Below are 23,257 nucleotides of genomic sequence, written 5' to 3' on the forward strand. Positions count from 1 at the left end.
AAAACTGGACTTACAAACACAGAGCATAAATTTGCTAACCCTGAACTTGTCTCCTGACTCTTCCTAGTAGTAACTCATTCCTAAGTTACTCATGAACCAGTTTTATGTTTTCACCACATGATCTCTTGAAAAGGATTGCATAGTTCCACCAGAAAAAAGAGCCCAGGCAAGGGTTCAGTCAGATGTTTGAGTACATGGTTTACTGAATCAGAAAGAGCGGCTGGACTGGCTTCAGTGAAGGATGTGATCTAGAAAGGACAGACAGAGTTGGGCTGACTTGACCTGCAGGTTTGTTGAAGGGCTGTCATGCTGTCCTACTTCTCGACTTCAGTGTCCTATCATAAAGTCCAGGGTATCCAGAGAAGCCAGTGTCAGGGTATAGTGGGCCATAATGATATCTTGTGATTTGTGAACAAAACTGATAAAGCCTTTCTAGGCAAACTAATGACAAAACTTGAGATTTGAAGCCGTCAAGCAAGAGATGACAGGAAATACGTTTTCTCCAGTCTCTCTGTGACCATACAGACAGTTTCTATAGTACCCATGTTTTATAACTGAAAATACAGCAGAACAAAGAAGAAGGGAAGTAGGTAGACTAGGGTTGTACCTTTGACACAGGGTCTCAGTAGGGTATTCAGGGTGGCCCAGAGAGAACTTGCCGTCTTCCTACTCAGTCTCCAGAGTAGCATGGCCACTAACTCGGCCCATCCCAGGTCTTCAGGATAAAATTAGTTTCAAAGTTTCAGCTCTAATATTATTTCTTTAGAACAGACTCTTTTGTCTACTTTTATTTATTTTTAAATTTTTACTGTATGTGTGTGTGTGTTTTGCCTGTGTATGTGTATCTGTGCACCATGTATATCTGCCTCCGGAATATCCTACTACTCCTAGGTTAGGCAGTGTTGAGGATCAAATCCAGAGCTTCCGGCATGTGAGGCAGGCCTTCTGCCAACTGAGCGCCATCCCCAGCCTATTTACTTGTGGCTGTCTGTATAACCCTACTAGAATGTAGGACCCATAGTGGCAGGAAGCTTACTGTCTGCTCCATCTTTAGTTCCCGAACAGCGTCTGACATGTGGCTCAGTAACCCTGAATAGCCTTCACTTTTTAAAAGGGGATTTGAGAGGATCTCCCTCTCTTTCTCCATCCTCCTGCTCCCTATGTATATATTAAAAGAATCTTCATGTGTCTTAACTGTGAATGTTCTTTCAAGTCCGTTATACTTAGTATGAACCATTGACTTCATGCCTGAACTTTTGTCTTTTACTTCATGAAAGCATAGCCCATAGGTTTTTGAATGGCTGTTTTCAGCTGGCAAACATAGTGAACAATACATCTGGAAATATTCTGTCATATTTGATCTGAGAAACTCTTCAACCAGCTGCTGATTTGAAAGAGTTTTATTATGCTACAGACAGTCTATTGTCTGCAGAAGCCCGGCTCTTACACAGCACTGTCTGATGCATTTTCTGAGCTATTAACTTGATAGAAGAAAAAAGCTGTCTTCAGTAATTTATGCATCACTTGTATTCCCTAAGAATAGTTTATTGCAGGTTTTTCTTTAGTTGATTTATTGTGCATTTAGGGATTTTTCTTGCTCACTTTTTTCAGCTTGGTTTTTGTTTTTTTCTTTTTTGGTTTTGGTTTTGGTATTTCCAGACAGGGTTTCTCTGCGTTGTCCCTACTTTCCTGGAACTCACTCTGTAGGCCATGCTGGCCTTGAACTCACAGAGATCTGCCTGCCTCTGCCTCCCAAATGCTGGGATTAAAAGTATGCACCGTCCAATTTCACCTTTTTCTTTAAACGCAAGCTAAAAGTGGAATGGCTAAGTAGGATTAAGATGCTCCTTAACAAGGACTTAAGAAATTTTACATTTCTGTAATATAATGTGGTTTAGCTTTAGCCTGCCTAAGGTGATAAATGCTGATAAAGATGGTGAATTTCACTGGGCACATTGTTTGCCTCTTGCAGTTGGCAAACTATATTTAAAAAATGTTTAGTTTCTTTTTTTCTTAGCTGGGAATTGAACGGAAAGCCTTTTACGTGCCAGCTTAGTATGTTAACCCTGACCTCTAGCTGCAAGCTGGTTTTGTGACTTAGATTGGCCTGGAGCTCATGCCATAGCCTAGGGTGTGCCCTTGTCACCTCCTGCCTTTGCTTCCTGACTTTGAGACTGTGGGTGTGAACTACCATACCTCGCTGTAGTTCTCTTAAGTGAAATATAAGGTCAGAAGTATAACCATATTGGCCTCCCTCCAAATAAAGCTGTCATAATTGGCTTAATTGTTAAAAGGACTTTGCCTGCTAAGAATAACATCATAGTTGAATACTTTTGTGAATATTATAATCATCACTCAATATGGAGTTCTTAGTTATGGCAATTTTTAAAAAATTTATTTATTATGAGCCGGGCGGTGGTGGTGCACGCCTTTAATCCCAGCACTCGGGAGGCAGAGGCAGGTGGATCTCTGTGAGTTCGAGGCTGGGCTGGACTGACAGCCTCCAAAACAATACAGAGAAACCCTGTCTCGTAAAAACCAAAAAAAAAATTATTTATTATGTATACAGTGTTCTGTCTGCATGTATGCCTGCATGCCAGAAGAGGGCACTAGATCTCATTACAGATGGTTGTGAGCCACCATGTTGTTTGCTGGGAATTGAACTCAGGACCTCTGGAAGACTAGTCCATGCTCTTAACCTCTGAGCCATCTCTCCAGCCCCAGCTGTGACAATTTTTATGTTTCCTAAGATACAGAAGCAAATGCCAACAGAGAATGTGCATGTTTATGTTGCTACTTGTAGAGTGTGGAACTGCATTGTTGGCATTCAAAAGTATATATTATTTCTTTTCAAGTTCTTTAATTATAGAAAAGCATATAATTTTCAGGTATATATATACATATATGTGTGTGTACATATATATATATGTGTTACTATTAAAGTTGCATGTTTTCTTGTTTGATTTCTAGTATTAGAGTCAGAATTTCATCAGATATTTCTTTCAGTCTCTCTCCTTCTTTTCCTTCCCCCAAATGTATTTGTGTGCATAATATTTTGTATATTAATTTTAGCCTGCTTAAGTTGTATATTTATGTGACCTTTATGGTTTTCAGTATAGCATTTGCATGTATATTTTCAGCAGGTTTCTCTATTCTCTCACTGTTGTCAGCGATGACCCCAAGTTTCCCTAGAGATGTGGTAACAGCCCTCACTGTGTTTGGGTTTCATAATTGTTTTCTAATTATATTGTAAAACATGTTATGGGAACATATTTTTTCTCTCTCTTTGAGACAAGTTCTCATGCATCTTAGGCTGGCTTTGACCTTACTGTGTAGATAAGGATTACCCTGAATTCCTGAACCTATGGGGGTATAGCTGTGTGCCACCATGCCTGGTTTGTTGATCTTAATAATTGAAAATTCAAACATTTTCTTTCAAAACTAGATTATGAAGGGTTTTTTTGTTGTGCTGTTGTTGTTTTGACTGGTACTGTCTGTTCAGGCTGGCCTCAAACTGGTAACAATCTTCCTCAGAAAACCAAAGTGATGGGATTGCAGGTGCATGTTACCATACCTGGACTCACTGTGTCTTAAAGTATGCTTGAGACATGCTTAAGTAAAAGTTACTGACAGTCTAAGAATTTATGCTTGACTCATGCCTTCCTCTTGTAGGTTGGAAAAGAGACAGTTCAGACCACCGAGGATCAGATTTTGAAGAGAGATATGCCACCAGCATTTATTAAGTAAGTAACTAAAGCATTTGTTACTAAATAGAATAATACTTTTAGACAAAGTAAATTGTGTGTGTGTGTGTGTCTGTGTGGGTGTGTCTGTCTGTCTGTCTGTCTGTCTTCATGCACATGTGTTCATGTGTATGTGGAGATGAAAAATAAAATGAATCCTAAAGAAAAGAGCCCCTTGTTTTTGTTTTTGATAGATGACTCCCGGTGGTAACTAGGGGAGCAATCCCTTACTCTGGCAATTGGAAATGAAAAATAATGAGTCTTTTCCCTGCTCTTCTTGTATAAACTTTATTTCAGAGTAGCCTCAAAACCTTGTTTGATGAGGAGACTGTGAACCAATAGACATGGAAGGAAAAATAGAATTAGAAGGTTGTCATGGTACATATTTCAGTGAGGCAGTTACTCATGTAAGGTTAATCAAAGGTGGGAGCTCAGAGGTTGAACCTTCACTGTACCAGGAGGCAAAACCCTTGGCTTCCATGAGAACATGGGAAAATCACTGAGTATTTTATTTAAAAAGTCTATCACTTAATTAGCTACACTGAAATTTTATTGTAGCTTAAAGCCCAAACAAGATGAGTGTCTTAGTCAGCCCCGGAGACAAGTAAATACACTAACATTTAAAACATAATAGTTACACTTTCCTTGCTTTTCTTTAGAAAGTCAGGAAGCAAAAAATAGATGGTCTTGGCTTGAAGAGGAAAGGACAGAGGGAAACAGATGGGAACAATTAATTACATCCTTGGAACTGTTGAGTAGGACATTCCTTGGAGCTATTTCGTTGATGTTTGGATGTTTCCAGGGCATTACTGACCTCAGCGGCCTCTCCAGTCTATGTTCCATGGATCTGAATAGTGACTTCTTCTTAGGCAGCACAAGGAAGGAGATAAGTGTTAGAGTTTACTGTCAGCTTCACTTTCTAGAATGAGAGGGTACCAAAACCACAGAGGACAGAAGATCTTTGGCCAGGGGGTAGGGCCATACTCAAACCATCTCGTATATAAAGAGCTTTCAGGGAAGATATGCCATTTCAGGATTTGGAGTGAGTCTCAAAATCAAATCCTGGCTTATGTGACTGTCATTTCAGGGAATATTGAAAAGTGAGTTTAATATTAGTTAAAAGTGACACACAGGTTGAATATTTCTAGTGAAAAAAGATTCCCTTAAAATTCAGAACTATTTCTGATCTCAAGCATTTTAGATATGAAATATTCAACCTGAGTTTAGTTTCTAATTGGCATTGAAGGACTTTCAGTGCTCAGGATAGTTCTTCTTGTAAAAGAACCATTTAAAAACTTGATGTGGTGGCAAACATCTTTAATCTCAGCACTCAGGAGGCAGACGCAGGCAGATATTTGTGAGTTCAGGGTCAGCCTGGTCTATGTAGTGAGTTCCAGGACAGCCAGGGCTGCATAGTGAGACCCTGTTTCAGAAAAAAAACAACAAAAAAAGAACAAACAACAATAACAACAACAAAAATCAAAACCAGAGCAAACCCAAAAAACAAAGACACTTTAATACAGAATAAACTTTTCTTGTGGGTGGAACAGGTTACCTGGTCTCAGACTGCACTGGAAAGTAAGTGTTCCCCATTCACTGTTTACCCAAGATTCGAATCACAGCCACACTGTTGCACTATGGTATATAACTGCCATAGACGCTGTCTTAACTGTCATAACCTTTGGGAGAGCAGTAGCCATGATGTGCTGTGAAAATATTAGACTCACTTCTTGAGAAGTCATATGTGCTTTAGAAGCTGTCAGCAGGCATGACAGTTCTTTCATTCTGTGTTTGTATTTGTTATTTTCATCCATCATCATCAGTCAGCTGAGCATTAATTAATATTTACATAAACTGATTGATTAATGTCTAGACACACTCATCGGTTAATTGTTGATTGCCTTCTATTTGTCTAGCATGCTCTTTGCTATATAGAATAGCAGTTCTTACCAGTATACATTGGAAGAATCCCCCGTGAAAGATACATAAGTAGTTTACTAGCAGTAATAAACCACAACATTTACCAATACTGTACTTGTAAAAAACTGAGGGCTGAAGAGATGGTTAGCAGGTAAGAGCCCTGGCTGCTCTTCTAAAGGACTTTGGTTCCCAGCACCCACATGGTAGCTCACACCCATCTGTAACCCAAGTTCTGGAGCATTGGAGACCCTTCTGGCTCTCAAAGGCACCAGGCAGTGTATGCATAGAGTGCGCAGACAGCTGTGGAGACAGAACACCCATATACATAAGATCAAAGCAGATAGGAAACTCCAGGAGGTAGGAGCAGTGTGGTTGGGAAGTAAAAGTACTAGAGACTATTTAGTCACACATCCCTCTCATCACTGCTAACTGTTTTTGTTATATTCTCACTGAAGCATAGTACACTATTTGCCTTTTATTGTGACTTCTTTACTGGAAGAAGAATTTGTACATAGTTCCAGACACACATGTGGGAACATGTTGGGATCTGTCATATATATGAGATTTCTTTTTGTTTTTTACTTTTCAAACTGCAGTCTCACTTGTAGCTCATCTGGCTTCTAATTCAAGATTCTTCTGCCTCTGCTTCCTGAGCAACTAGTTGGATTACAGGTTTTTATCCCCTCCCCCGTGTATTAAAGAGAAGCAAAGAGTGGAGATATTTTGAGAACTAAATTCAGGAGCTGTGATACAAATGGGCTTCATAAACACTGTCAGTGTAGGCGTGACTAGTGGAAGGAGGCTGCATTACGGTGTCTTGGGAGAGTAGAGGATGGGAAGGCAAACCGTTCTAGTAACTGGCGGATGCAAGTCTGGAGGCCCTAGCGGAGAGGGCGGGAGACAGTGGAGGCGGCAGGAAACAGCTAGTGAGGTAGTGGGTCCAGGGGTGAAGGTCCTTGAAAGCCTGGCTGGGAAATTCAGAGCTGGCAGGAAAGAAGCTTTGCGTTTTTTGAGCCACAGGATGACAGCTTGAAAGTGGTTTTGCAGCAAGGTTCATAGCCCAATTCAGATCGGATAATAGGCCTCAGAGCTAAAATGAAGGAGAATACGTTGTGTGTCAACTGGCCAGATTCATTTTTTGTCAGTGTGGATTGCTTCACTTTGGTTCTTTACGGTGGAGAAATGTTTATGGTGAATTGTTTGAATTTGCCTTGTGTCTTAGTTATGGTTTCTGTTGCAGCCAGTAAACACCATAGCCGAAAAGCAAGTTGGGGAGGCTTGTACTTCCCCATCACAGTTCATCATCCAGAGATAGGATAACAGGACTCCAACAGGAGACAGGAGCTGGTGCAGAGGCCATGGAGGAAGGCTGCTTCCTGGCTCACTCACTCTCCATGGCTTCCTCAGCTTGCTTTTTTCCAGAACCCAGGACCACCCACCCAGGGATAGTTCCACACACAATGGGCTGCGCCCCTCCCCATCACTAATTAAGAAAATGGCTTACAGCCAGATCTTATGGAAACTTCTCAGTTGAGGCTCCCTGCTTTCAGATAACCTGTTTTGTGTGTCAGGTTGACGTAACACCCGCCAGTGTACCTGGGGAAAAGCCTTTGCAGAGTACAGTAGAACCACGTTCTTCTTTTTTTTTAGACCAGGTTTTACTAGGTAGTCCTGACTGTCCTGTTTTAACTGATTTTGTAGAGATCCCCCTGCCTGTGCCTCCCAAGTGGGAAGTTCGTTCTTATTTCTGCAGTAGAACAGAAACCAGTGAGGAAGTCAGTTCTTGGGCCTGTCTAAGGCTGCTTAGTGCCCCAGTGTTCTCAGGACAGACATCACTGTGGTCTTGTGTCTGAACTTCCTGGAAGGAGCAGAGTGAACAGGTTCTGCTGGCAGGCTGCCCTGGCCCTGGGACTGCAAAGTGTTACCCTCTGCATCACCGCTGCTCTGAGCAGCCTGCTGGTAACTGTCAAATCGGGGATTCATTTTGCAGCTTGTATTAGTCTTGAGACATATTGGGATGTCTAGGCCTGCTGAATAAATCAATGAGCTGTGTGAGAGAGTGCTCTGTGCTCCATCCATTAAACACGCTTCCTCGGGGAAGCATCCTGTTTCATCTTTATACTCCATCAGTTAACCATAATTTTGGCACTTACCTGAAAGATTTTAACTTAGTTTATATTAATGTACAAGGAATACATTTTAAAGTGATTAAAGCATACTTGGATCTAATTTAGGTCTTTTGACCTAAGGTAAGTAGTGTTTTGTTTTATATCACCAGCACTTACATTTAGCTTTTACTTTCTTTTGATCTTGAGAACCCAAACAAAATTGCCCTATAATTCTTGTTGATTAACATGCATAGAATATTTTTTTAAGAATTTTTTTCTTTTCTTAACATAGTATGTAATGCCATTTGTTTGCATGGGGCTACTGTGTACTTCTGATGTTTCAAGGTTCGTTTGTTTTTAAACTTGAGGTTTTTATGAAACATTCCATTGCTATTATGAGAAGACTTTTGTCACTTTATCTGGGTGGCCGAGTTTTGTGAGGTAATCATTCATGCCTGCCAGCTGCCTCATTGCATTTTTGACCCAGAGCAAGCACTCTCATGTTAAAGTAGCTCCCCTGTGCGCTTGCTATATTAAACATAGCTATGTATTGCTGTTTTGGTGACTTCCTTAAAAATAATTTGTGAGGCTTTCAGTCTTCTCAATAATAAGCAGAGTTTTTTTTTTCTTTAATTGGTAGACAAGCTCTAAATGGGTGGTTAGATCTTTGGTTTATTTTATATACACCAGATGATTTGAAAATGAGCAAATAAGACATTATGCCTGTGTTACTTGTGCTTCTATTGTTTATGGAGTAATCAAAAGATTGAAAAGAACTCAGAGGGCTCAGAAGCTCACGCATACTTACTGGGATGTGTATGCATACATATAATATCATGTAATTCTAAGATGTCCAATGTTAGGATTCTGCACTTTTAAAATAAGGTCTCACTTTGAGGCGGGGTTTCATGTGGAGTAGGTTGACTTTGAAGTGGATATGTAGCCAAAGCTGGCCTAAAATCCAGATCTGAGGTTGCATGTGTACACCATCAGTAATAAACCCATTTTATAGAGAAAAAGGCTAATCTTTGACAAACTGACTCACTCAAGATCACTCCGTTATTTCCTTATTGCAGATTTCATGGCTTCCAAGGGTAAATTCATTTTACTGTCCAACCTTCCAGAGGTAGTGTGGCCCACCGCTCAGCCTCAGACAGTACTAGCTTGCTTTGTTTTGAGAGACAGGTCTCACTGTGTAGCCCTGGCTGGCTTTAAATTTAAATTCACCTGTCTCTGCCTCCTGAGTTCAGGGATTAAAGTTAGACGTTTAATGATTACAATTTGTTCTTTTCCTAAGTGTTTCAAAGAAAAAGAACACATGTAATTTGTGACGTGTTTCACTGTTTCTTAATTCTTGGTTGTTTACTTATCATCTATGTGTGTAGTATATGGTGTAGTGTCGGTGCAGGCACGAGTGGGTGTGGAGTCAGAGGACAACTTTCTCTTGTTTCCTTTGCCCTATTGAGGCAGGGTCTCCTTTGTTTCTGTCCTGCTGCTGCTCTTGTGGGCTTTGGGGTGAGTCTTCAGACACATGCAAGCCGCCAACTCATCAGCTCTTCCTGGCGGGCTCCAAGGGTGTAGCTCAGGCTGTCAGGGTTGCACAGCAAGTGCTATGCTGCACTAAGCCATCTGTTTGTCCTATAATTCTCAAGCCATAAAGAGGCGAAGTACTAAGCTTTTAAGGATTTAAGGATCACAGATACTATTGACTAAGTGACTCACACATGTACTGAGACCTTTGACTGCCTCAGCTTTTTCCTGGGAATCAGGGTTGGGAGATGACTCACCGGGGAAAGTACCTGCTGTGTAAGCATGAGGAGCTGAGTTTGGATCTCCTGCACCTACCTGAAAGGTTGGGTATCCATAACCCAACACTGGGGGTCAGGGGTAGAGTGGAGACTGGAGAGTCCGGGTGGCTTACCGGCTGGGTAGCCAGTCAAGTTGAATCTGATTGAGGAAGACACTTCAGGCAATGACTTCTGGCTTTCCCAACACACACGCACGCACAATCATGAATGCACATATTCGTATGAAATAAACAAAAAATAAAAAGAAACACTAAACGCAATCAGGTACATGTATTCTTTTAATTATTATTACCTTGACTTTTCCAATATAGGTCTAGTCTCAGATTAAGAAATTCATTCTCAGAGTTTAAGTTTATATGCTTGTTTTTCCTGGAACTGTTTAAAATCTTTGTTGTTCTTACCATAGTAGAGCCAAAGGAACCCTGTGAAACAGTTTCATTTCTTAAATTCCATGTGTGAACTGGTTGTTATTTAATCTACTTCATTTTGTTTATGAGACTCAGAAGCTCAGTGCAGGAGTGGCAGGAGGTCCCAGCCCAGGGCTGTCTGTCTCACTGTAAGGCGGGTGCTAAGACGTGTTCTCTGTGTTTGTGAGGATGCTTTCTGATAGCAGATGTAAAATATCAGAAAACGTGAGGTGGGGTTTGGTGGTGGTTAGCTTCCTGCCATAGCTATTTTTCTCCTCTAGCCTATATTTTCTGTTCCTGGAAAGACTTATTTTGTTGTGCTGGGGATCAGTTCCAGGGTCTTATTGGTTATAGACAGTCATTCTTCTGCTGAATTACACCTCTAGCCTCTATGACTTTAAAACACATACACACAAACAAAAATGATAGCTCATTTTACTTAATTTTTTTCAGTATCCATTCAGACAATCCCAGTTTTTAATCCTTTATTATGATAGTCTGTAGTCTGCTACATGAATGCAAATTTTCTGATAATGAATTATCCTTGCCTATTTTTGTGGATAAATTGTATTTGCTTGAGATTTTAAAAGGCATCAATTGCCTCATGGCACACTCAGGGGCTTTGAGGCAGGGCAGTCGCTAGTTTGAAGCCATCCTGAGCTACACAGGCTACGTAGTGAGATCTGTGCTCCTGCCCCTCCATTTAAGACAGACTCTCACTGTGTAGTCCCGGCTGACCTCAGATGCCCTGCTTCAGTTTTATGAGTGCTAGGATTTCTGGTGTAAGCCATTATATCAGAATTAATTATGAGGTATTGACTGTTTTTGCTATATTTATTTCACTGTGTGTATAGGTATGGAGTTCAGAGGTTACCTTGCAAGAATCAGTTCTCTCCTTCCAGCAAGTCGTCTCCAGGCTTGGTGGCAAGCACCTGTTTTAGTTGAGCCATTTTCCTGGTCCTAAGTGGCCGATATTTTAAAGGTTCTTTGTTCATGAAAAACCTTGCTCTATAATTTTCTTGCTCTGTTTTTGTCCAGATTTATATCAAGATAATATATTTTCAAAAACCAAGCTTTTTTCCCTCATCCTTTCAGCTTTTTTTTGCTGTTGTTCAGATTATTTGCTGTTGCAAGTTCGGCAAAATATGTCTAAAGCACTTCGTGTCTACCGTCCTGTGGAGAAGTCTTGATTAATCATTCAGTTTCTTTCTATTCTTATTATTTTTTTTCTTTTTGTGTTATTGGGGATCCAACTCATAGCCTTACTTACTAGTTGTCTGTTGGAACTGTCAGTTTATGATTGAAATATGTTAAAATCACTTACACTAATTTTCTACTTAATTTTAGGTGCTAGCTTTATATATTTCTAAGTGATACTGTTGTGCTGGTGTTTAAAGTTTGTGGTTCTAGGTTCTGTTAGTGATGCATTATTTATTAAATTATTAAAATTATTTCTATGATATTAGCCTTTGACTCCAGACTCTGTTTTTTGTTTTTAATCCACATGACAGTTACTAATAGTTGTTTTTGTAAGTGAAAGTCTTCCCTCATTGTACTTATCCCATTATATTCTGTGTGTAGGCATTTGAACTTCTACATCATTGAATGTATTTTGCTGTAGAATGGTGACTATCAACTTTTTTTTAAAAGATTTTATTTATTTATTACATATACAGTGTTCTACCTACATACCAGAATAGGGTATCAGATTGAATTGTAGATGATTGTGAGCCACCATGTGGTTGCTGGGAATTGAACTCAGGACCTCTGGAAGAGCAAGTCAGTACTCTTAACCTCTGAGCCATCTCTCCAGCCCCGACTATCAACTTTTTTCCATCAAAAGGACCTTAAAATAATAATAGTGAGACTTTAACTATTAATTAAAAGAATGTATTAGAACAAAAAGAAGCCAGGTGGTGGTGGTGCACGCCTTTAATCCCAGCACTCGGGAAGCAAAGGCAGGGGGATCTCTGTGAGTTTGAGGCCAGGCTGGACCGACAGCCTCCAAAACAATACAGAGAAACCCTGTCTCGTAAAAACCAAAAAAAAAAACAGAGTTCTAATCAGGTTTCATCTGTGGGGCTGTTTCCTTCTTCCGCAAGGCTTCCCTACCGTCGTTAGAGGGCGTCCGCCGATGCTGAGCAGTTAACTTCTGCTTCTCAGGAGGCATGCTGCCTCTGATTTCCAAGTTCATCTCCACTGGGGAGCTATTAGGTCCACCTTTCTTCTTGGTGGTGCTAGGACTTGCACCCCGGGTTTCATGCGTGCTAGGCCAGTGTGGTAGACTTCTTTGCCTAGGGCTTTAGTGGTTCTAAGATACTGCTTCCTTGTCTTTTGGGTTCCTTTGTCTTCAGAGAGAAGTCCATGTTATTCTTCTGTATGTAAAAGTGCTATTTTTCCTTGGCTGGTTTCTTTAAAAAAAGTGTTATTATGGGTTTGAAGCAACTTGACTCTGATTTCCTTAGTGCAGTTTTTCTTCTTTAAATTTTAAAGTTTTAATTTATTTATTTTTAATTTTATTCTTTCCTTTTGTTTGCTTATTGCTGACATTGTAATACTATTTCTGCCCTCTCATCCATTGTGGTGAAAATGTGAGTGCATTTAACCTCTGCAGATGACATGGCATCATATTAAAATTACAGCATGCATACCTCTGCGTGAGCATCTGCCAGACACACCTACGGGGTAGAATCATGAGCTTTCCAGGTCGTTCATTGTAGTAGGCTAGTAAATTGAGAATTATTATATAGCTGTATAAAAGAATGATGGGGTTCTTTATGTATCTTTACAATTATTTTTAGATTTATTTGTTTATTTTTGTTTTTTTGAGACAGGGTTTTTCTGTGTAGCTCTGGCTATCCTGGAACTCACTCTGTAGACCAGACTGGCTCTGAACTCAGATATCTGTCTGTCTCTGCCTCCTAAATTCTGAGATTAAAAGCATGTGTCCAGCCCGGCGTTGGTGGCTCACGCCTTTAATCCCAGCACTTGGGAGGCAGAGGCAGGCGGATCTTTGTGAGTTCTAGGCCAGCTTGGTCTACAAGAGCTAGTTCCAGGACAGCCTCCAAAGCCCAAACCAAACCAAACCAAAAAAAAGCATGTGTCACCACTGCCCGGCAGATTAATTTATTTTATTTACCTGCATGTATATATGTGTACCATGTGTGTGCTTGACCTTGGAGGTCAGAAGATGGTGTGGAATTCCTTGGAGGGGAATTGTAGGCAGTTGTGAGCTACCTGTGTGGGTGCTGGGAACTGAACCTGGGTAGCAAGTGCTTTATCTGCTGAGCCATCTCTTCAGCACCAGGCCTGTGACCATTAAGACTAATCAGCAACTACGTCAGCTCAGGTGTGGTGATGTACGCCTGTAATCCCAGCACTACTTGAAAGATGGAGGCTGGAAAAGCAAACTTCAAAACCAGCCAGGGCTACACAGTGAGTTCAAGGCTAGCCTGAAGTACACAGTGAGTTCAAAGCTAGCTTGAAGTACACAGTGAGGCCCTGTCTCAAAGGAAAGAACAGAAACACTGGAGATGGGGTGGATGGGTGGGTAGGGGATTGAGGTAGCAGGCATGCACAGTAGGTCTGTGTTTCTCACTGGTATCATTGTACGGCCTAGTGGTACCAGGGTTTATGTCTTAACTTAGTAAAGTATGGTTTTTGAATTATAGTAGTACTTTATATATGTCATTTATAGCCCACTTCTTTTATATAGCTGAGATTATCTTATTAGTTTAATTCTTCCTATTAACAATGTAATATGTTGTGGAAATTTTTGTATTTCATTTGATCCACAAAACAATGCTATGAATAGGACTTTTTTTTTTGCACATAGTATTTTTTAGTTTTTTCAAATGAAAATGTATAATATTGGAATATTTCATTTTTAAGTAATTTGTTCTTTTTTTTTTTTTTTTTTTTTTGGTTTTTCAAGACAGGGTTTCTCTGTATTGTTTTGGAGGCTGTCCTGGAACTTGCTCTGTAGACCAGGCTGGCCTCGAACCCACAGAGATCCACTTGCCTCTGCCTTCAGTGTGCTGGGATTAAAGGCGTGCACCACTAACTCCCAGCGGTAATTAGTTATCTCTTTAAGTTACTCAGTGAAAACAGTGGCTCTGTTGAAATGAGATTAGATAAGATAATCCATTTATCCTTTTCTATGAATGAATAATTGAATGAATGAACATATTTTAGTTAAGTAGGGTCAACGACTAAACTTGATTTATGCATTTGAAGTTTCTTTGTTGAATTTGTTCTCCACACCTCCACTACCAAATCCTTGACTGACTTAGCGGTCTGTATTAAATTATATTAGTACTAGACTGCTAATTATTGTTTCAGTTACTAATGCCATTGATCTTTTAATTAACAACATAATTTTATAGAGTTGTTCAAACGGCCCAAATCCACTTAGCAAGACGAGTTAAAAAATTGTGTATTACTTTGTTCTTTTTTCCAATTCTTTTGTATTATCTGATTATTAAATCTCACTATACACTGGGCATGTCACATGCTTTAAAACCCAGCACTTGGAGGCAAAGACAGATGGATCTTTAAGGTCAAGGTGAATCTGGTCTGCATGGTGAGTCCCAGGCTAACTGGGGCCACATAGTGAAGAGAGAGAAGTTCACCTCATGATATACTTTTATATGTTAACTCTGACAGCACCACAATGTTTTCAGTTCTTTATGTAATGTCTGTTGTGGGATGAGGAGGAGTAGGGAACAAAAGAATTCCAACAAAGGAGTTACAGAGATGTAGCCACTTGAGTGTGCTAAACGTGCTCTCATTTTTTGTTGCCAAGAAACAACAAAGAACAATTTATTCACAAGCCTACTGCATTGAGTGAATGAACACATGTGCTGACGTTAGCTACAAATTTTAAAAGTCCATGCCCTGTTATAAATTGGCCTTGGCTATTTGCCATGAAGAAAAAAAAAACCCCATAAATTATCGTGTGTGTGTGTGTGTGTGTGTGTGTGTGTGTGTGTGTGTGTTTGTATTCGCATGTTATGGTTGTATATTTGCTTTTACTAAGGAGTAACCCTATTCTTCCCCCTAGGGTTGAGAATGCTTGCACTAAGCTTGTTCAGGCAGCCCAGATGCTTCAGGCTGACCCATACTCAGTTCCTGCTCGGGATTACCTCATTGATGGCTCTAGAGGAATCCTCTCTGGCACATCAGACTTACTTCTTACCTTTGATGAGGCTGAGGTGGGTAATCTGAGGCCCACAGAGACCTCTCTTAAACAGAAGCCTCATTTTAGGTTTGTTTTATTTTATGTGTGTGTTATGTGTATATGTGCTTATGGGTGCCCATAAAAATCAGAAGAAGGTATCACATCCCTAGGGCTAGAGTTATAGGCACTTGTGAACCGCCAGACATGGGTGCTAAGAATCAAAGCAGCGTCCTCTGGGAGAGCATCACATGTTCTTGACCACAGAGTCATCTCTAGCTCCTAAAGTCTAACTTTAAAAATAATAATAGAGGTGGGGCATGGTGGCGCATGCCTTTAATTCTAGCACTCGGGAGGCAGAGGCAGGTGTATCTCTGGGAGTTCAAGGGCAACCTGACCTACAAAGCAAGTTTCAGGATAGTGGGGGCTACACAGAGAAGCCCTGTCTCAAAAGACAATAACAGCAAAAGATAATGATACCTGGGTGATTTTCTTTAGAATGCTAAAATATCAAAAAAAAACTACATATCTCTAATGCCATTTTCTATGTACTATTCACTAATTTGACTGACCCCCTTAAATATATTTTCAGGTTCGCAAGATTATTAGAGTTTGCAAAGGAATTTTGGAATATCTTACAGTGGCAGAGGTAGTGGAGACTATGGAAGATTTGGTCACTTACACAAAGAATCTTGGGCCAGGTGAGCCAAAACCAATTTTTATATTGAAAGTCTTTATGAATTGACTGTTTTGATTCAAGAGGAAAGGCTACTCTTCTTTTTCTAGCAGAGAGAAGGGGGTGCTGCATTGAGCTTCTCTGTGGACAGAGCTGACAGTGGCTTTCGGCTGCGGGTATGTCGTAGTGGTCCCTGCCCCACAGCTCCCGAGAAGCACTGCCTCGAAAAAACAAACAAACAAAACCAAAAAAGGAAGCCAGTCCCAGCCCTGTCAGAAACATTAAACCAGATGTGTGAGCGCCGATGGGGGCTGTGGGAAAGGCTTTTCTGTTGCTGTCTCGCTGAAGGCCGTCCGTTCTCAGTCCGCAGTCCTCCCCACCCCACATTCCACAGCGTTCCTTTACTGTCTGCCAGCTGGCTCGTCCTCTTCATGGCTTCCTAGTTTGCTAATTAGCTGCCTACCGTATGGACTTGTGCCCTAGCCCAGGGCTGCAAAAATGTAACCAGACCTCAACGGAGAGAAGAGCAGTTGTGGGTAAATCTCATTTGAAATGGTTATTTAGCCATCTGAGTATTGAATATTCAAAATATCCAGATGCCAGTGTTTGATCTTATAGAAATAACATGACCTCAAGAGTCCATTAATTATGAATAAGATTAATGAAAAGGCGTAATAGGAGTTTAACTTGATGTTTATTCCTTTGTGAATTACTTTTTAATCTTTCTAAGGGTCTGGTGTAGTAGGGTTTTGAGCTTTACCACATTTTCTGAGTTGTTCTTTTTTTTTTTAATGGCTGTAGAGGTGTGCTGGGGGTGGCTGGGGTGTGTTTGGGAGTGTTAGAGATTAACTCAGGCTTAGTGCATTCTAGGCAAGTGCTCTACTGAGGTACACCTCTAGCCAAGACCTGTAGTTTCATTTTTGTAACACTGGGAAAAAGGTCTATATTTTTCTTATGTGACTTTATGTGAAACCTAACAAAAATAAAGGTACTCTGGGTCAAGCAGAAGCAACCCGCCTTTCTGCCTGTCCTTGGTCTTGATGCTCCGTGAAATTATGAAATCCTAGAGGTAATTTGAAAACCAAAGCTTAAAACAAAAGTCATTTTGCCAGCCGGTGAGATAGCATGGCTTATGAAAGCAGTTGGAGCTGAGCCTGCCCACCTGTGTTCCATTCCCAGGAACCACATGGTAAAGGAGAACTGGGCCTGCAAATTGTCCTCTGTCACATATATATTGTGGCACACGTGTGCCACTTAAATAAATGAATGTAATCTAAAAATCACTTTACTATTTTGAATAATGGCCAAAATAAACTAAGTGCTAACAGATTGATTCCAAAATACCAGGTACTTAAAAAGCTGCCACCACTATACTTTTTATAACATTTCTATTTTGTTTCAAATTTTAAGAGTAGTATTGGATCAACTTGAAAAATTAAAAAAATATTCCCAAGGTAGGAGTAAAATACCTGCCATAGGTGCACGGTGCCGGGCTTGATGACCTGAGTCCCGTCCTCAGAACCCACGTGGGAGGAGAGAAGCAACTCCTGCAAGTTAACCTCTGACCTCTCTCCATAGGTGCACCATGTCACACACATACTCTCCCAGTACACAGAATGAACGATGAATGCTAAGAAACAAAACAAGAGCACACCCTAATCCAACCTAACCTACGGTTGCTGGAGTTCTTGCCGAAATTCTTGCATAGCACAACACACTAGCCAGATATACACTATGGAACCTGTATGCATACAAATGACAATGATTACATTTAGGATTTTCCTTTAATACTTCCCTGAACAGTATAACATTGTATAAAATGCTAGTATTGTTGTAATGTCTATCTTTAAATATGTAGACAGTAGGTTTGGCTTTTTGTAGTAAGTCACAATGGATTTAGATCAGAAAGGCCAGATTCTGGTTTGTTTCACCACTCATCCTGTATAATTTCTTCTTGTGCCCCAGGGATGACTAAGATGGCAAAAATGATTGATGAGAGGCAGCAGGAACTGACTCACCAGGAGCACCGAGTGATGCTGGTGAACTCAATGAACACCGTCAAAGAACTGCTTCCTGTTCTCATTTCAGGTACTTCCTGCTTTGATTGTAGGGTGAGGGGAGTTGGATGTTCTACCTCAGCCTGCTGCCGCTCCCCTTTGCTGGGAAGCATTTCCTTTACACAAGCTGTGACTGAATGTCACTGTATCATGTGGGCCGCAGACGAAGGCTGAGAACTCTGGAGTCATCATGCTGGATGTTCTTTCCCTTCTGCTTTCTTAACTGCCAAAAAGGACTTTGCCTTTACTAAGTGTCAGTATTCATGCCTGTGTCATTTATAGGTTGTGGGTTATTTAGTTTAAGTCTCAGAAGACAGCTGTATTTAAACTTTATGAAGCATGTCACTGTCAGCCTCCAGTACCTTTAGTTCCAGGAGCTCCAGTACCCTCTTCTGGTCTCTGTGGGTACCTGTCCATACTTGGCATACAATCATACATACATATATACGCATAAATAAAAAAATCCTATTTTGTTGTTTTGAGACAGGGTTTCTCTGTGTAGCTTTGGAGTCTGTCCTGGAACTTGCTCTGTAGACCAGGTTGGCCTGGAATTCACAGAGATCTAGCTGCCTCTGCTTCCCGAGTGCTGGGATTAAAGGCGTGCACCACCACTGCCTAGCTTAATTAATTTTTTTTAATTAAAAACTTTTTTTTGGGTGTTCTTTATTTTTCTGATACAGGGTTTCTCTTTTATGTAGCCCTAGATGCCCTAGAATTTACTATGTAGACTAGGCTGGCCTTGAACTCACAGAGATCTGCTTGCCTCTGCCTCTTGAATGCTGAGATTAAAGATGTGTAACACTGTGCACTGATTTTAAAAAAAGTCTTAAACTGGGTGGTGGCGCACACCTTTAATCCCAGCGCTTGGGAGGCAGAGGCAGAGGCAGAGGCAGGTGGATCTCTGCAAGTTCGAGGTCAGCCTGGTCTGCAAAGGTACACAGAGAAACCCTGTCTCGAAAAACAATAAACAAAACAAGACAAAAATCTTAAAAAACAAGAAGGGAAGAAAGGGGGGGGGGGGGGGAGGAAGGGAGGGAGGGAGGGAGGGGAAAAGAAAGGAAAGGAAAGAAGGAAGGGAGAACGAGAAGCCGCTGGTGCACATGGAGAAAACTCCTGGAAGATATCCTGACTATTTGAGGAGTACCACGGTGTTGGGGGCGGCAGACTACTCTAAGTTTTATTGGTGTATTTTATTCTGTCCCAGTAGATTTGCAGTGACTAGAGGCCATGGTGGAATCAGGATGATAACGACTGAGAGAGATATCGAGTACTTTGTGATTGTAGTCATCTGTGAGCGTGTTAAATTAGTTCCCTAATGACATGGTGATGCTTTCTCTATATCTTGAATTTTCATTGCAGTGAAAGTTCCTGATGCTGGAACTTGACCAGAAGATTTTCTAGCGTTTGTCTTTTTTTTTGTTTGGGTGGGGGCGGGGTTTGAGACAGGGTTTCTCTCTGGTTTTGGAACTCAGGCTGCAGACCAGGCTGGTCTTGAACTCACAGAGATCCACCTGGCTCTGCCTCCATGCACCACCATTGCCCGGCATATATTCTTTTTAAGACATTACAAGACCAAAATACATATTTAAAGTATGAAACATCATCTGTGAATATCACTAAGCAACAAGTTTAAATTTCAGGCCAACGATATGACTCAGACTGTCTGAGGCCCACCCAAATAGTGGAAGAAGAGAACTGACCCCCCTCCCCCTGCCTCTGTCCTCCACATCTTTTTTTAAAAGATCAAATTCTGATCTTTTGTTCATATTTATAGCCATGAAGATTTTTGTTACAACCAAAAACTCAAAAAACCAAGGAATAGAAGAAGCTTTGAAAAATCGAAATTTTACTGTAGAAAAGATGAGTGCTGAAATTAATGAGATCATTCGTGTGTTACAACTCACTTCTTGGGATGAAGATGCCTGGGCCAGCAAGGTAAGTCTTACTAGAGGAAAAGTAATAAAAAATTTCAAATTCTGTACTCCTGGGAGATTTTGATGGTCATCTGTCTTAAGTTTTATCTTGTAACTGTATATACCTAAGAATGCACAGGTTTTATGGGACAGTTTCTTGTTCTTTTGTTATGGGTTACCTGTCACCTTTATATACTTCCTGTGTTTCAAAGTGGACTCTATAGGTGTATAGGATGACTCTTGGTAGAAGGCTGAGGAGTGTAGACTTACTTCAGGTTCAATTATAATTGTTTGAGCTGGTAGAGGAATTGGGGTATCATACTTCCCTGGTGGAATCATTGCTATTTATAGGGGTGATTGTTGCCAGGTAGCTAAGAAAAAACAGAATATGCACTTTATGGAAGACTTGTCCTTAGCCAACTTTTTATTGAGAGGAGTGTACAGAGGAAACTCTCAGGGTTTTTAGATGCTTGATCATTCTGTTAATTAAAATATTGGTCCTCATATTTTCTAGCAAGTTTACAGATCCCTTTGCCTTCTGTAGAAACTCTCCTTAGACTCCATAGGGAGTCCATTAATGTGGTTTCCTTTTAGAACCTATTGGTAGTTGTTTGGAGTTGTTGCCACTCTGGCCTGCTTATTCCTATGCAATGGCAAAGCTTCTGGGTATGAGGAAGCCAAGGCATTTTGGTTTATACTAGTCTTAGAGAAGCCCAGGATGCAGGCAGTGGGGGAGGGGGCATCTCCAGGATCTAGCTTTCCTATGTATGACCCAAATGCTGTCACCAAGGTCACCCAGCTGGTTGTTAACGGAAAAAGTGACTTCTGTTGGCTATTCATTAGGGCTGTTTTTCCTTCAGGACCACATATAAGGTAAGGTCAAATTTGGGGCCAAACATCACCAGTCTTCCCTCCTGCTGCTCAGAAAGCTAATTTAGCTGTGCATAGTCAGTTAGTTTACTTTTATCTGTAGATTTACTTCCAGAGGCGTTTCCTCATTGAAGTATGTTCTTGAACTGGCTCTAAAACTGTATTATAAGTTTTTATCATAGAAATCATCTTAAGTCTCTGATATCTGATTTAATTTTGCTTTTGCTTGATAACTTTCACTTCCCAATGACTTCTTTGTGCATCTTTTTTTTTTTGTTTTGTTGTTGTTCTCTTGTTTGTTTTACTCTTTTCTCGAGCTTAGAAGGTAAGCTTTCTCTTGCCCTTTAGTTTCGTTTTCGCTAAAAAAGAGAAAAGCATGTCTGAGGTTTCTTGTGCTGCGTGCTGTGTCTTACTTTGTGTGCCGGCGTGTAACACTGTGCTCGGATATGTGTCAGGACATGATTTAATGTGGGATTCTGGGCTGTGTTGGGCAGATTGACTTTGGCTCTTATTGAATTGGTATTTTTGGGTGGGTGGGACAAAACAGAAAAGATTGCTATGGCATATCAGGCTTTCTGTATTTTGTAGGTGCTCTTGTCTCTTTGAGCACCTTTTTTGCCTATTCTTCCCCACTGACCTCATCTGAAGGTTTCCCTAGGTAACTGGGTTGATTACCTGTGGGTCCAGCTCTTGGTAAAGAAGACATGAGGTGGTGCTGTCTCCATGCCTCTCCTAACAGTCAGCTTTGTAGGCCCTGGTATTTTGCTGTTGGAGATGTATTGTTGAGGTTTTTACCTGAAGTAAAAATGAGTAGACTAGAGAGCTGTCCTGCTTACACTACCAAAGCCAAAGAGGACAAGAAGTAAAGAATAGTGATTTTTTTTTCTTACCTTGAGTTGGTGGCTTTCTGCATGTTCTATTGCTTAGGCTGTGAACCAGCCGTAATTCAATGATTTCATGTTCCCCTAACCAAATCTCTTTCCTTTGCTTCTAGCAGCTGAGAAACTAGTAAGGAAGAACAGACGTAATGTTTCCTCATTTTGGAGGGGAAAATAATGTACCATTTAGTGGATATGTGTTATTGAGTTTATTTTGTGCAACTGCAATCAAAAAATGCTTCTTAAAAAACAAGCAAGCAAAACCCTTGAGTTTAGTGGGTTTTCAGTCTAGGATTATGGAGTTAGGCAGGGTGGACAATAGACCTGGTCCTCACCAGCTGTCTTGTACCTGTCCTGTAGTATTGTTACTCTGGAGGAAGTTTTTGTTTTGTTTTTTTTTTGTTTTTTGTTTTTTTTTTTGGTTTTTTTTTTTTGGTTTTTACGAGACAGGGTTTCTCTGTATTGTTTTGGAGGCTGTCGGTCCAGCCCGGCCTCGAACTCACAGAGATCTGCTTGCCTCTGCCTCCCGAGTGCTGGGATTAAAGGCGTGCGCCACCACCGCCCGGCCAAGAGGAATTTTTTATCTGCCTGCTTTTGTCATACACTGACTTGTTTCAGAAATTAAAATAGGATAAAAAGATGCACACGACAAGTCACTGCCAACCCTGTTGCCTTCCTGCTTTACTTAACCCTGCGCGTAAACTCTTAAAAACTCTTTGTAGCTATAAGAATATTTAGAAAAATAAATTTTACCCTGAAAATGGACAGTGGTGATTAGGATACTGGCTTTTTAATTTTTTTTAAAGTAGGGTTCTGAGTCTTTCCTAAACTGCAAGCAGTAAAGTCAGCAGATCTGGGGTGTGTCTGTTGCCACCAGGCTCCCACTCTGTCACTGCGCAGCGTCCGTCACCACCTCTCGCCCCTACTGGTAGTAATTAACTGTCTTCCCGTGCTTGTTTCATGCTTCCCCACTGCGGCAGTGCTCTTCTGGAAAGTGAAGGTTCCTCTAGAAAGGTGGGGGAAGAAAGTAAGTGGACAAATTCTTGGTTAAAAATACGTCTTCTGAATAAGTTCAGATTTCAACGAGGCAGTGCATAGCTGAATAGTGTACCTGTTATACCTCCATTCACCTTGCAGAGTCACACATTTAGTAGTAACTTCTATTGAAAGTAAAAATTATCCCTTGACTCAACAGTCATCATTAAAGCCAAGCCAGCATTTTTTCCTGGGACAACATTGTGAATCAAAGGAACATGAGTTAAATACAACTCTTATTTTACTCTGTACATTTAGACTTCTATATACTTAATTAAAAAATTTTTTCCTATATTACTTGTATCTTGATACGTGTTGGGAGTTGAGAGGAAAGTAAAAACATTTCATTGCTAAGATGTTTTGAGCCTTACAGAGAGGTAGCTTTTCAGGTTGAGTCATTAGATACTGTCATTCCTGTTTGGTTATGGTGGTGAGTCTCCTGCTGGCATCTAGACTGGCTGTGGGCAGCAGTTACTAACTAGGATGTCTTCCACATAAGATCACTCTACTTTTTACCACATCTGGAAATGTTGGTTAGATTGTGCTGTCCTGTAACATCCTCACTTCAGACCATTGGGATTTAAGGGTTGAATTTAATTTTGAATACTTTAAAAAAGATCATGCTATCTATAAGCATAAATCATTTATTTTTGAGTGTACTCAAGT

The 23,257-nt window shown here is 40.6% G+C and overlaps 1 protein-coding gene across 2 annotated transcripts in view; it reads left to right on the top strand.

Moving 5' to 3' along the window:
* Positions 1 to 23,257, top strand: part of Vcl (vinculin) — an 88,389-nt gene that overhangs the window by 26,435 nt on the left and 38,697 nt on the right. For both annotated transcript variants that reach the window (XM_005083535.4, XM_005083536.4), the window contains exons 2-6: positions 3,673 to 3,743; positions 15,049 to 15,199; positions 15,755 to 15,863; positions 17,804 to 17,926; positions 19,670 to 19,830. In XM_005083535.4, coding sequence (XP_005083592.1) covers positions 3,673 to 3,743; positions 15,049 to 15,199; positions 15,755 to 15,863; positions 17,804 to 17,926; positions 19,670 to 19,830 — 615 coding nt within the window. The remainder of the gene's footprint in view (positions 1 to 3,672; positions 3,744 to 15,048; positions 15,200 to 15,754; positions 15,864 to 17,803; positions 17,927 to 19,669; positions 19,831 to 23,257) is intronic.

This window comes from Mesocricetus auratus, unplaced genomic scaffold, assembly GCF_017639785.1.
Source record: "Mesocricetus auratus isolate SY011 unplaced genomic scaffold, BCM_Maur_2.0 Super-Scaffold_100053, whole genome shotgun sequence".
Classification (NCBI taxonomy): domain Eukaryota; kingdom Metazoa; phylum Chordata; class Mammalia; order Rodentia; family Cricetidae; genus Mesocricetus; species Mesocricetus auratus.